General features: G+C 41.2%; 1 protein-coding gene across 1 annotated transcript; it reads right to left on the bottom strand.

The window, feature by feature from the left end:
* Positions 1–3,304: 3,304 nt before the first annotated feature.
* Positions 3,305–13,135, bottom strand: BMP2 (bone morphogenetic protein 2). Its single transcript, XM_008067106.2, has 2 exons — positions 12,775–13,135; positions 3,305–5,313 (listed from the first exon to the last, which is right to left on the bottom strand). The coding sequence occupies exons 1-2, from the start codon at positions 13,124–13,126 to the stop codon at positions 4,469–4,471; spliced, it is 1,197 nt and encodes a 398-aa protein (XP_008065297.1). The 5' UTR covers positions 13,127–13,135; the 3' UTR covers positions 3,305–4,468.
* Between the last annotated feature and the right edge of the window lie 1,182 nt (positions 13,136–14,317).

The following is a 14,317-nucleotide window of genomic DNA, read 5'->3' as shown; positions in this document are numbered from 1 at the left end:
AAAAAGTACACATACACAGGCACACACACATATATATGCATAAAGGTGCTAGCACTGAGCAAAGACAGAAAGTTATTTCTTCCCTGACTCCCCTTTCCAAAGGGAAATCAACTCCTTTTCCTTTTTCTAGCCTGAGCCCATTTTAAGCACCTTACTCAAAGCCAACTGTAGCATTGAAAATTCCAATAGCCATTACATCAAACCTCAAATACCAGCTTTGGAAGCTTTATACCACCCTGTAGGCTCGATGGTGCTGTACAGTGAACTGTCTTAGAACTTAAAAAAAAATCAAGCATCAATTTTAGTATAAACAAATGCTTCAAATGTATGACATCTATTTGCTGCCTTCAAAGGGAAAACTTTTAACTCAGACACTTGGCACTAAGATCACACAGGATCAGCTCAGTGGACTGACTTAAGTGTTAAACTTTTTTTTAAAAGTACGTTTTAAAGGGCTTGCACCTGCTCCTCATCCACATAGATGTACTGACACGTATTTGACTAAACTGACTACATACATGCCCAAGCAGGCAAGCCGAGAAGATTTTACAAGATAAGCAACCAAGTGTTTTCATGTCTGAGGGTGGCTAGAACACAAAATTGCCAGTCATCTTGTGGGGGAAAAGAATGTCTTTGAAAAAAAAAATGTAGGGCATCATTTCAGAGATGGTGAAATGTATTCAGATGCCATTCTGTGTGCAAGTTTGTTTTTTGTTTTTTTTCCTTTAAGTGCTTTTTCTTAGAAAGGGGCCTAAACCTGGTCCAACTTTTGCTGTTACCACAAAGAAGATATTCATTAGGGCTGTGCTACTCAAACTGTGGTCCTTGGGCCTGTTATTAGAAATGCAGGATCTCAGGCCCCACCCCAGACTCACTGAAACATAATCTATTATAGAACATGATTCCAGGGGGTATGTATACACATTAAAGTTTCATTCTCCTTAAGGCGTTCCTGGTCATTCGGCTGCACATTAAAATCTAAGAAGTTTTATTTAGAGCATTGGTCCCCTAAGTTAGGTAGAAGTTCACTTTGAAGTTTGCAGGGCAGGAAAATGGTCAGAAAAATTCTGCCCTGGAGAATACCATAAGGCTGTAATTTATGTCAGCAGGGTGGAGGAAAGAGGAAAGGCAATTTACCTGAGCAGAGCAGACTTGCATTTTTATCCCCACCTCACACTACCCACTCTCTGCAAAAATTCAAACAGAAAAGCACTAGTGCCAGGACATTCTTACTTGTTTGGATTGCCAATCCAAGTCACAATTACTCTAGATTAAATTATTCCTTACTGCAAGGCTAGATTCCTTTTGCCTTATAACAGATAAGGAGGCTGTGGCATAGATGCATTCAGTGAATCAGTATCTATTGATATGGAATAGAAATATACTATTTTTAAAAGCACTTTAAATTGCACACATTATTTCCCTTAATTAAAAAAAAAAAAGAGGGAAAAATTACAGACCACCCAGGTTATCTAGTGATTACGAAGCTTGTTATATCAACCGGATTTACAGGTCATCTCTCCATTTCTGGCCCCTTAAGGTACAATTTAAAGCAGTGATTTGAGTAAAAATTATAACAAGGTGGAAGCACAGACAGATCTGTAAACCACTCACTCTCCCTCTTCCCAATTTTTAAAGGCCAAGAAATGAACACAATAACCCGGATGTGCCATACAGGATAAAATCATGCCAGGGAGACATGTGCAGTGAGACAAACACAGAAAAACATGATCAATCTTTCTGATTTTTAAAGGCAGCCCCACAAAATTCAGAAATGGATATGCATTCTGATTTTTTTTTAAGCCAACTTTAAAATGATTGAAAGTATCCTTCCAGGATAGTGACTACAATTCAAGAAATTCAGTGTTATGGTGTTCATTACGACTCTCTATTCCTCAGAATGAAGAAAGTGAGCCTAAGTGTCTCTTAGAATGTAGAATGCGTGCACAAATATCGTTTCTCAAATGAGCTGCCAAGAGGGTCAGTGTCCCCAGCTATAACAACACCTCTGAACCTAAACTGAAATGGAAAATTCCGTCATCTACACATATGTAATCTATATTACACAAATCTTCAAATGCATATTTATACATTGATTGTTGTGTGTATATTAAAGGCATATATTGCAAGAGAACATATTTAAGTTGACACCACTGAAAGCAATTTTAACCAAGAAAATCAGAACCCATGAAACAAACAAACAAAAAAATCAAAGGGTTGGGCAGAACTGGCAAAGGATGAAATTCTCATGCTACACTCTCACACTCTCATCTAGAGAATTTGACGATGAGAAAACATGAGATTATTATTTTTAGGATGCTAAGACTACACGGTCTGCCTCTCATTTCCATGGCAAGAGGGAGTGAGGAACAGCTGAAGGACAAAGATGACTCTGCCCTCCATGGTTGGGTCTAATGTAATGTTTTTCACCTAATCAAGAACAACAGGAGTAGAGGTAAAAAGACACTAAAAGATTTTAAAAGTTAACTAGTATTAGTAAAAGATAACTATAGTTTACCTTTAAAAATAAGGTTTACATAACCTCATAACCTCTGAAATGTAACTCTGTTCATGGTCATCAAAAGTTAATTCGTGGGAAGAATTTGATTATAATAGTCTGTTCCATCATTCCAAAAATATAACACTATTTTTTAAGCCAGTTCCAAGACAGGGGCTAAGGAAGGAGATTAGAACTAGGCTTCACTAATCATGGCAGGATCAAAGGGGACACAAATCTTGGAAAGTGACCTAAAACACAGCCAGTAAAATAGTGAGGAGTTGTGGGTGCCCTACTCTTACAAATATATCCACTGAATCCTTTCTTGGGTCTGATTCCAGCCCAGGGCACAGAAGCCCTGACACTGGTAAGTGTTCATTCTGAGCGGCCTAATTTGACTTCATTCTGTTTGGGATTCAGTCCAGTTGGCAGATGTTCTTGTAGAAGCTGATCTCAGACACTTTCCCTTTCTAATTTTTTGGCACCGTTGCCTCTGTTGCATGGAATATTATCTCTGAAACATTATCTTGGGTTCCCCAGGTTTTGCTTGTTTTGTAGGCTTTAGTTCTCGCTTAAATCTTTCTCCCCAAAGAGGTTCATGTGAAAAATACTATATTATTGTGCAAATCACACAATTACCTTTAGTGTAAATATGACTCATCAAAGGACTTGCTTGCAATTTTCCAGCTATTCCTTACCTTGTTCCACACTCCCATCTAAAATACGTAACTTCAGAGACAAAAATACAAGTACAAGGTAATCACTGTGAATGCTGTACAAATGCACCATTTTCTCTTACAGGTTGGGCTTTATAGAATGAAATGCCAGAGCTGTGATATTATTATCTGAAATAGGTCTAACATTTGGAGAAATGCATTCAAACACATAACTTTGGAAAGAAAAGCAAGCTGATCCATCAGAGAACACAGGGTGGGCAGAAAACATGATGTGCATAATTTTGTTGTGTGTTGAGCAAAGTTAGGAAATTGAGGCCTTTGGAGAATAAAGAGCTCTCAAATGAGGTAAAGGTAAAATACAAATCTATTTCCAACTCGTGATGAGGGCCACGAGATACCAATTTTAAATATACATGACCACAATATCAATAATGAAGAAATCTTATGTTTTATTTAATACTTTGGCCAGATCAGCCCCTTTGAAGGGAGTTTAGGAAAGAAGAACAACAAATCATCATTCACTTTCCTGCACTTTCACCATTTTCCTAATTATTTCTATTGATCCTGCTTTCTTCTTTCTGCAAATTAAGGGGCGGGGGGGGAGGGTTTCTATATTAGATCAGCAATGCTGGTTCTTATCCAAATATTCCACCTAATAAGGACGTAAATTCTCATGGATTGGACAACCACTCTGCAACATTCCTGAGAATTGAATAATATAATAATCTTGAAAGTCAGCAGAGTGGATTATCCTTTTTTTTTCTGGGCTTGAACTTGTGAACTTAACAGTAGCACTGCAAAAAAGCAAATGTGCTAAGCACTTTGCCAGAGTAACCTTCCATGTAGACTTTTCATCTTAAATACAACACAACTGAAAACAACTACAATTTTTGGAAAATTATGTACAAACCCGATACTTCTTTTGATTACATATAAATACAAATTAGCTATTTTTTCCTAAAAAGTGGTTATAATAGTAAATAAATACAAAATAAATCTGACCATTATACTTCATGTGCTGGGGTTGAACCCATATAAAATGTACAACTAAATACATTTTAAATCTTTAAGGAATAATTCTCTGATTAAAATATTTGTTTTCCCAACTTCTTTTCGTAGATATAAATATATTTTCAAAATAGCTGTTTTTTTTTTTTTTTTTCATTCCATTCCATAAATAAAGTCTTCATTGGGAAATATTAAAGTGTCAACTGGGTTTTTTTTTTGTTTGTTTTTCTTTTTTCTAAAATATATATATATATTTAATTATATATATATATTTAATTTTGCTGTGCTAACGACACCCACAACCCTCCACAACCATGTCCTGATAGTTCTTTAATACAACCTTTTCATTTTCATCAAGGTACAGCATCGAGATAGCACTGAGTTCTGTCGGGACACAGCACGCCTTAGGAATCTTAGAGTTAACGGAGTTGACCAACGTCTGAACAATGGCGTGATTAGTGGAGTTCAGGTGATCAGCCAGAGGAAAAGGGCATTCTCCGTGGCAGTAAAAGGCGTGATACCCCGGGGGGGCCACAATCCAGTCATTCCACCCCACATCACTAAAGTCCACGTACAAAGGGTGTCTCTTACAGCTGGACTTAAGTCGCTTCCGCTGTTTATGTTTTGCTTGACGCTTTTCTCTTTTGTGGAGAGGATGCCCCTTCCCATCGTGGCCAAAAGTTACTAGCAATGGCCTTATCTGTGACCAGCTGTGTTCATCTTGGTGCAAAGACCTGCTAATCCTAACATGTCTCTTGGAGACGCCTTGTGTCTCCTCTAAGTGGGTCACTTCCACCACGAATCCATGGTTGGTGTGTCCCTGTGCAGTCCACCGCATCACGGCGGGGGTGACGTCAAAACTTTCCCACCTGCTTGCATTCTGATTCACCAACCTGGTGTCCAAAAGTCTGGTCATGGGAAATTTTGAGTTAGCTGTTGCAGGTTTTATAATTTCATAAATATTAATTCTGTGATGGAAACCGCTATTGTTTCCCAAAGACTCCTGCATCTGTTCCCGAAAAACCTGAAGTTCTGCTGAGGTGATGAACTCCTCCGTGGGGATAGAACTCAAATTAAAGAAGAATCGCCGGGTTGTTTTCCCACTTGTTTCTGGCAGTTCTTCCAAAGATTCTAATTTAGTACAGAAAAGTCAGGGAAAAAAGAAGAAAAGTCATTCAGTAAGAGAAATAACGACAATTGATTATCTACTGAGAATGTTTAAACCTCATTGTGGAATCTGAGTTAACCCATGTAAAAAAGTATGTAACCAGAAAACAAAAATCTCCTTATTAAATAAAAAACAAGTCTCCCTTCTCCCTCTTCTATGTTTGGATCAGGATGCATACCACTGAGTAACATTTCATCATTCATTGTTGTGTTTTTGATCCAATGCATGAACACTGTTTCCAGGTGGCTATAATAATGGGGGAAATGCTGAAGCATTTCTTTGGAATTCACAGACTTTAGGGAAAAAAAAAAAGTCAGCACTATAGTTAGTAGAGATCTAATGAGTGAGGATTTGAGGAAATTATTGCATTTCTTTTTTTAAAAAAGGCTTTAATGTCAATCCCTTAAGCAGTATTCTAAAACATTACTCTGCAATTTAGATGATTTACAAATCTCGATATACAGATTTCAGGTTCCTAATTAAAGACTCTGAAATTCAACATCAACGATGACATTTTGCAAAGCACACCCTACTATTTTACTCAAAAGTCCAGAGACAAAGGCATTTACAGGGATCTACTTCTTTGGAAACGTATGGGTGGTACTAGGCCACTGTAGTAATTAAGGTCAAACAACTTCAAGAGAAACAGCTTCCCAACTGTTGTCTGTTCTCTCACCTCCTTATGACCTCAAAAATCAAAATTTTATTTTAGATGCTCTGGAAGAAAATAAATGAATTTGTCTTCTGTTTGTAACTCCTTTACTTTTTGTTGTTATCGTTTAAAAAACAGCCATTTTCAAAACATACTCCTACCCAATAACAGGCTGCACTACCAAAACCAAAAATTTGGGGAAAATTTACAAAAATACTGTTATGGTATACATGATATAAAGGACAATCTCATCCTACTACAGAATAACCCTTCTATATCTATTATCATTATTTCAAAATAGTAATTTAAATGGACCATGCATAAAAACTTTGTCTGATTTGAGATTCCTGAATTTCAGTTTTTAAGTACTATTTTCTAAGAAAACAATAAAATACAACGTAGCACCTTGAAAGCTTGTAGCTGCAAATCACCACAAGTACAATGTTATTATTAAATTGATAATAAACAGCACTAGAATTTGAGGTATTTGGGTATATTTGCTTTGTCACACTCTAGCATTTCTCTGTCAAAAAAATTTGTCTGCTTCTTTCAGAATCTCAACCCAAGTGCTAACAAAATCAATTTTGCTATAGTTCCATTTCATCATAAGAGAAGACTATTTTTTAAATTAATTTTATGGGTATATGGCTCCTAAAGATAAGCAGCTGTAAGTTGTCCACAGAATCAAGATGCCTTAGCAAAGGAGAATTGTGTCAGATCACTCACTCAAAAGTTCTAATCTTGTATAAACCTTCATCATCAAAGCAACAGTCTTTACACAAGCTGAGTGGAAGCCCCAAGTTCACTGGGAGAAGCTTATCCCAAATTACAGACTAACGCTTTAATGCAATGCTTTTCAAACTTTAACGTTTACATGGTACAACTAAAGCTTCAAATGCAGATTCTCTGATTCATTAGGTCTGGGGAAGGGTCTGAAATTCTGTATTTCTAGCAAGCTCCCAGGGGAGAGGATGCTGCCAGCTGGTGGACCATACTTTGAGTTTCTAGGCATTAAAGGATATTTTTCACATTTAAATGTAGATTTCTAGAGGAGTATTTTTGAAGTGCCTTTTTGTTAAAGACATAAGTTAAAAAAAAATTAGTGTTGGCCAAGAAGGAAGAGTTGAGGCCATGGGTGGGCCACCTGGGACCTGGAACAGAACAATCTTCTAAAGCTCATGTACTCGGACATAGAGACTACCAGGCCAAGCAAGTCCTCCATGATCCCTTTGTGCCTATTAATCCAAGCTACTTGGGGATACCTTTCTACCCACATACTAAATCCCAGGGTTAAGCTAATGGCCAGGTCAGGCACAATAATTAAAATAACCCTCCCACCAATGGAACCTGGACTCTTCTCAATGGCTCCCAATAAGTATCAAGGACTGTATCTGGCTTATTTTCCCCCTTTTCAATTCAGATGTTTCTGCTGAAGGCAATTTTTCAGCAGAGAAGGTACAAATCAGCAGCCCAAAACCCCAGTGACAGCAAAGCCAGACCTGCACCTGAGCTACTACCATATCTGATACCAACACACCCCAAAACACTCTTTTTTCTTTCAAAGAGAGGGAAAGAAAGGCATATTATCCAGGTCATTCACTCACGAGTTACAGTAACAGAGGGACCAAGGGAAATCATAATTGTAAGGAAAACCCTGAATCCCAAACCATAAATTAAAAGGAATGATAAACACATTCTCACACATATGTACACTACATGGCCAGAGAATGAGGATGAAGAGATAACTTCCAAGGTACGTATAAGGGACAGGCATATGAAATAAAGAAGATGGGTATAAAAGAGGCATCAAGTAGAATAATGGCCTCAAAAAAACAAAGATAGGATTGAATCATCTAAAATTGCAACTATTCAACTAGAGTAACAGAAAACAGCAATTTCATGCAGTTCAAAATCTCACTGGAGGTAAGTAGACTCAGCAAAGGAGAATTACTCAGTGGCCTTAGGATAGGAGAAAAAAATACAACATTAAATAAGAAACAGCTAATGTGAAGACCTTTCTTCATTTTCCTACTGCACCTCAATGAACCTATTCTTTGAAAGACCCTGATAAGCATCCTTAATACAAATGCTTCCATCATAGTGACCCTGGACACAGACTCAGGTCACAGAGGTAAGTCAAAGGTTCACAGAAAACCCCAAACCCAGGAAACTAATTGCCCAAGGTTAGGGCATGTGCCACCTTTTCCTTTGTTCTGCAAGGGAGGACTATGAGTCTTTCCTTGAGGGTAGAAGAATCAAAATTGATTTGAAATGAAATAAATTACAGAAAAAAAGTCTTCTGAACATTATCACAGCAAACCTGGGGATGGCCAAAATATAGAGCATTTACTGGAGAAAGTAACATATGCTTTTTTGGAGGCATATAAAATTATTCTCTGTTAATATCCCATGCTGAATAAGCTAAACTTGCTAAGGGGTTTGAGGATTCTGACCTATCTTTGACCTGAGTTTGTGAGCTTCTAAGTTCTCAACCCCATGTATGGAACTATAGCTACAAAAAAATGGGAGGAAATGAAGAAAAACAAGGCAACAATGATATTTGACCTCTCCGTTAAAAGCAGAGTCCTAATTTAATCATCTCTACTATATCGATTATTCATCTACCTTAAAATAATTCAAGAGACTGAGCTGAATTCTCTCAGGCAGCCTATGTCCACTCTGACCTCCACTTCCCTAAAGAAGGGGAGAATATGACATTATAAAAGAAGTCTCCATGATAATGCTAGCTAATGCGCCGAATGCTTTTTTGCATGAATTATCTCACAAGAAGCTGATTAAAGAAAAAAAAATGGCATTATCTCCATCTTTTAAATGAAATTGTTGGTGCTCACACAGTTATATAACTTTCCTAAGTTCATACAGAAAGCATATGAAGAGCAGAGCTATGAACCTGAGTCTCCTGCAGTTCCCAAGTTTCTAGCACCACCTAACAAAGGGGAGGAGTCAAAAACTCAAGCAAAAGTCAAAACCACTTTGGGCAAGTGTATATTTAATACAAAGATAAGATCGGTGCTGTCCTACTGACAGGACAGAGATATAGAACCCAGGGATGATGGAGAGAGCAGATAGAACTAAACGAGCAGAAAGTAAAATCACGAGTCCCACTGGGACTTGTGGATCTTGTCTGGAACCATGACTATTTTGTGGCTGCCTTTTTGTTCTAAATAAAGTATGATGAACTTTATCAAAAAAGAAGGTTAACATTATGCTTTGAGAATTTTGCCACACTCTGAAAAACAAAAACACACCTCCATTAAATCAACAACAAAACCTGGCGATAAGTTGGCAAAATCCATAAGGCTGGGAATCACTGCCTTCACACTAAATGAAAGGGGCTGATTACATTATGCAAGATTTTTCTAGAAGATAAAACCATGGTTAGAGGACTTATCAAAGAGGAAAAAGATAAAATACCAATGGTTAGAAAGAATCATCTTTTTTCTTTTTCAAGACAGTCAAGGAAATGGCAACTAAAGGAAAAAAGGGCATGGTCTTCATTGTTGATCCTGATTTGGCCTCTGCCCACCCTCAGCGCCAACACCTTTAGAGTGTTCCAATGCTTCTGTCATCTGTTCATTCAGTGAACTACAGAAAGGACATATATTAAAAAGATAAAATAGCTCAATAAAAGGGGATCAAGAGAGACTTAGGAGAACCACTAAAAAGAAGTAGAATAGAAAATGTCAGTCCCAAGGAAGTGTCATGGGCACCAAAGCCTCAACCTCAAATATTTGACCATATTCAAAGACAATAACTCTGCTACTTAATGTCATGACAGTGAAATGCCAGGGGGCACAAGGGAGCCTTACCAAGTGAGTACTGGTTTTGGGGGCTCTACGTGTCCAAATCCTTTGTTTGCTCTGGGAATTTGTGCCAAAATCCTCCACCATAGGGCAATAGTTGTTTCTTGAGCTTTCCTATTGTATGGATACTTTCATGATAATTAGATTTGTGGGAGGAGGGTTCATCTATATTTGAATGCTACTTTAGTCATAGAAGCAAATAAAGTAGTAATTTTATACAAAAAGAAAAAAAATAATGTGTCCTTCAGAGTGTGGAAAACAAGCACCTGGTCCTTCTACATTTTGATCTGACAGAAAAACATAAAGAGTTTTTACAGGGCCAATAAAGTCAACCAATTTCAGTGTGTTTCCAACTGCTGCAAAGTATAAAATACTCTTTCCAGTTAGATAAGTGACTTTTCTATTCCAATGGCAGTTCTGAAAGGCCTATGTGGCTACAGCACTTCTTAATGACTTTGACAAGAGACAATTTTAGCAAACCTTACACTCTCTTGAATAAAAGCAACTAAGCAACTGTAGAAAGGACTGAAGGAAGTTCAACAGAAGAAAATAACTAATAATTCTGTCTCAGATTTCCTATCACATGGTACCATTATATTCACATTGGTTGAAAGAACTTCATCATGATATCTCTTGTCTCATGATTCCACCACCAAACTATCTTATACACACACACACACACACACACACACACACACACACACACACGGGCAATTCTTGTAATAGGTTTTTTTTGGTCCGTTACCAAATAAATGCCCATTAATGCTGTATAAACCAAATTCTGCTCTGGGACCAGCAACCTTTATCACGTGGTTTATTAAAAGTTTTTTAGTGCCATGCGTGGCACAAGGAAGTTTATAAAAATCAAATCCTGGGTTACACAACAACAGATAATCTTCAAAAAGTGCCATACCCAGTCAAATGATGATATATAAGACATAACAAGAAAAGGAACGCATTTGTTGAAATTTGGGGCAAAATCTATGTAGCTTTTCTCCATGATCTAATTGCATTAAGATCTGAAGTCACAGCAAGTTGATATTAATATAGTTGGTAACTTCTGTACTGTTTTGTATGTAACATTTACACTTTTGAAGATATAAGTGCTGACTTATAAACTCAAGCATGCTATTTAAATCAAAATAGCACACTCAAATAATGCAAAGCCTGTTTAGTTTTGATCAAACCATTTCTAGAGGAAGAGTGAAAGAATATGCAGATCTTACTTATGAGATCCTCACACAATGGAATGTTTTAGGTGTTCACTGACTTAAATAATCTTCCTTTTAAGTTCCCAGAGAGACACACAGCACCTTGTTGACCTTGAACACAAAGTTAAGAATGCTTTCTGTAGTAAATGACCAGAAGAGCTGGCTAGAACAGCTGTTCTTGTTACCTTTCTATCCAGAAAAACTCTCCTAAACGGCATCTGCTGGGAACGATAAGCTGGATCTATAATCACCCCAAGGTTATGACAGAAGGAATACAAATAAAAACATTTCTACATATGACAACAGACAACTTCTGCTCTCAGTAGATGAACTCTAAAGAATAATGAGGTCTTACTGACTTTCCAGTCTCTGATGTCTGCTAGCAGAGAGCACCTCACTTAGAAACATACTGACTTTCCAGTCTCTGATGTCTGCTAGCAGAGAGCACCTCACTTAGAAACAAGCTAGAAAATGAATGAATTATCAATTCAGCATCCCTTTCATAATACAGAGCTGCCTCAATGATGATAAACTATCTTTTGTTGTGTGACCTGCCTTTGGGACTTCTTCCCAGGATCAACCAGTGTTCTCAGAAGAATAAATCATCCTTCACACTGAGAGAAAACTTGGGCCGTGCCATTTGCGATTTGTGTATGGCAGTGTAGATTTCCACTTGAAATTTACCACTACAGCAAGGCAAGGGAAAGGGAACGTCACTCCCAACTCCCCAATATCCTACAAGCGGTCACTCTGGGATGCACAATATACAAATGGTACTCATTGGTAGCACCCGAAGGAACTCATGCTCTATTTAGAATTAAGCCAAAGTGACATTTAAATCATAGGAGAAGAACTAAGGTAGAATATATTTTTGACTAATTGCCCTAAGAATGTAGGGACCAGAGATATCAGTAGCTGCTGTTAGAAATTTCAGACCCACTAATGCCCTTCTGATGAAGCAAGCAGAAATATCCTACCTTAAAAAAACCACATGCAGTATCATAAGAGAAAAAAATTCACATTTCAATTGCACATGAGGGAAAACAGGCAGCGGCTGCAAATGCTTTTATCTGCAGGCTCGCCCTGTCTCTACTCCGGAGCCTGTCTCAGATTTAAGCACGAGACAAGAAAGTCATTGTGGAAACAGTAAGATTGATTGTGGAATTGATCTCTCACGGGGATTAAATTGGGATCCGAAATCTTCCAAACCAGGCCCAGATCAACTATAAATTAGAAAGACTTTGGGGCCCTGGGCTTTGATTTTTCAATACTATCTCTGAAAATTCCGCCCCTGGCCCTGTGTAGGCTGAAACCCCGGCTGAAGCAGTAGATTTATAGAGCAAACGCTTCCAAACAGACTTCGAGAACTCCCAGCCCGCCTTCCTTCTTCTCCTTCTCCCCCTGCGGAATTCTTGCACGTTGAGCTGACTAGGGGCATGCCTTTTGCCCTCATCTTCCCCATCACTTGATTTCTCTCCAGTTCCTGGGGGAGGAGTCGCTCCGCTGGCTGCACGCCAGGAAAAGGGTGCGGATTTAGCGAAGGGGAATCCCTGGCTGCCCCGCCACACAAGCAGTGCCTTAAAATCAGATTCAGGCCGGACGGTACAGAAGCAGGAATGGAAACGTCCGCGGCGCCCTGGCCGAGCTGCCTCTCCAGGGACGCCGGCAGTCTGTCCGCCCGCAGCGGGGGGCGCTGCGCGGGGACTCCCCGCCCCCGCGCCCCGCGCCCCGCCTCACCTTCGTGGTGGAAGCTGCGCACCGTGTTGGCGAGGCTGGCCGCCCTCTCCAACCGGTGGTCCGGGGCGGGCGCGCCCGGCTGGCCCGAGTGCCGGCGGTACAGGTCCAGCATGTAGGGGGGCACCACGGCGTCCCTGCTGGGGGTGGGTCTCTGTTTCAGGCCGAACATTCTGAGCAGCCGCAACTCGAACTCGCTCAGGATGTCGTCCGAGGGCTGGGATGAGGGGCGGCCCGACGACGACGCCGCCGCCGCGAACTTCCTGCGGCCCAGCTCGGGAATGAGACCGTCTGCGCCGCCCAGGAGGACCTGGGGAAGCAGCAACGCTAGAAGACAGCGGGTCCCGGCCACCATGGTCGACCTGCGGACAGGGCCGACGTGAGTCACCCGAGTTCCCCGCCCAGTCCTCCCCCCTCTCGCCCCCGCGGCCCAGGGCTCCCGTTCGGCTCGCTTGCCTCCTCCTCCAGGGTGCCCTCCCGGCTTGCCGCGCTCGCCGGGCTATGGAAGATCGACCAAAGCTCGAATGCTTGGGAGAAGGAAGGGCTCCCAAGTTCCTGAGCCCGATGACTTCTAGTTTCCATCCCACTCTCGACTCGACTGAAATCTGACTTGGGGTTCTGCCCTCCCCCCAAACCACGGCCAATGACTGTCACCTTTTTTTCGGCGACAACAGCCCTGACAGCCAACGCTGGGAATCACCTCTTGGTCTGACACCCTGTGTCCCCTATACCAACTCAAACGCACACTGCCCAGCGCTCACTGGCATATAAACACGCACAAACGGTGCATGTGACTTCCTTAGAAGCAGCCTATAGAACTTCCTGATACGCGCGCACACACAGCCTGCAACTTCCAGACTCTGTGAGCGCAAGGCCAGACTTCCCAAGCCACTTGCAACTTGTGGCCCACACCGCTAACCGCAGGGGTGTCAGGACAGGTCACTCCATCATCCCGCAGGCCCCTGGTGCAGTCGGAACACATACACATGTGCCTTCCCGGGACTAGGAAAACGGCTAATAGCTATCAGTGCACGTGTCAGCTGCTAAAACCACAGCTCAAAGTGGCACTGGAGCACCAACCCCTCACATTCCTGGAAAAAAGCAGGGAGAACCCCGACTCGCAGTACCTTCCTAAAGAGGGCACAGCTTGGAGTGGAAAAGCAGGTCTCCCGGAAACACTTGCAGGCGGGAGAAGGTTTCACCAGGGCAGGGCGGACAGGTTGGCAGCTAACGGGTGGCTCCGGGGACCACCCTCTAGAAGGGACTTTTTAGACTTTTTTTTTTTTTTTTGGTAATCATTTAAGTGTTAACAGCCCTAAAATTATACCGGGGAGGAGAGAAGGGGAGGAGCGGGAGAGTGCGGGCCAGGAGGGCGAGGCTGACGGTCGCCAGGGGCGGCTGGGTGGGGGCACTCCCGGGGGCCGGCTCCACGTGGACCCGGACGGGGGTCTGTTTACGGCCGGCCTGTGCTGTCCCGGGAAGGTCTCTGCCCGGGCGGCTGCCCGAGCTCCGCTCCCGCCCCGACCCCCGCAGCCAAGCCGGGCCC

This window comes from Carlito syrichta, unplaced genomic scaffold, assembly GCF_000164805.1.
Source record: "Carlito syrichta isolate Samal-C Ts95f unplaced genomic scaffold, Tarsius_syrichta-2.0.1 Scaffold309293, whole genome shotgun sequence".
NCBI lineage: Eukaryota > Metazoa > Chordata > Mammalia > Primates > Tarsiidae > Carlito > Carlito syrichta.
The sequence above is the reverse complement of the archived record's forward strand: the minus strand, read 5'-3'. Positions and strand labels throughout refer to the sequence as shown.

Bases quoted from the DNA above. Each gene is read 5' to 3' on its own strand.
- BMP2 (XM_008067106.2), bottom strand. From the start codon at position 13,126: ATGGTGGCCGGGACCCGCTGTCTTCTAGCGTTGCTGCTTCCCCAGGTC. The intron at 5,314-12,774 runs GTGAGGCGGGGC...GTACTAAATTAG, and splicing joins GCGCAGCTTCCACCACGAAG to AATCTTTGGAAGAACTGCCA.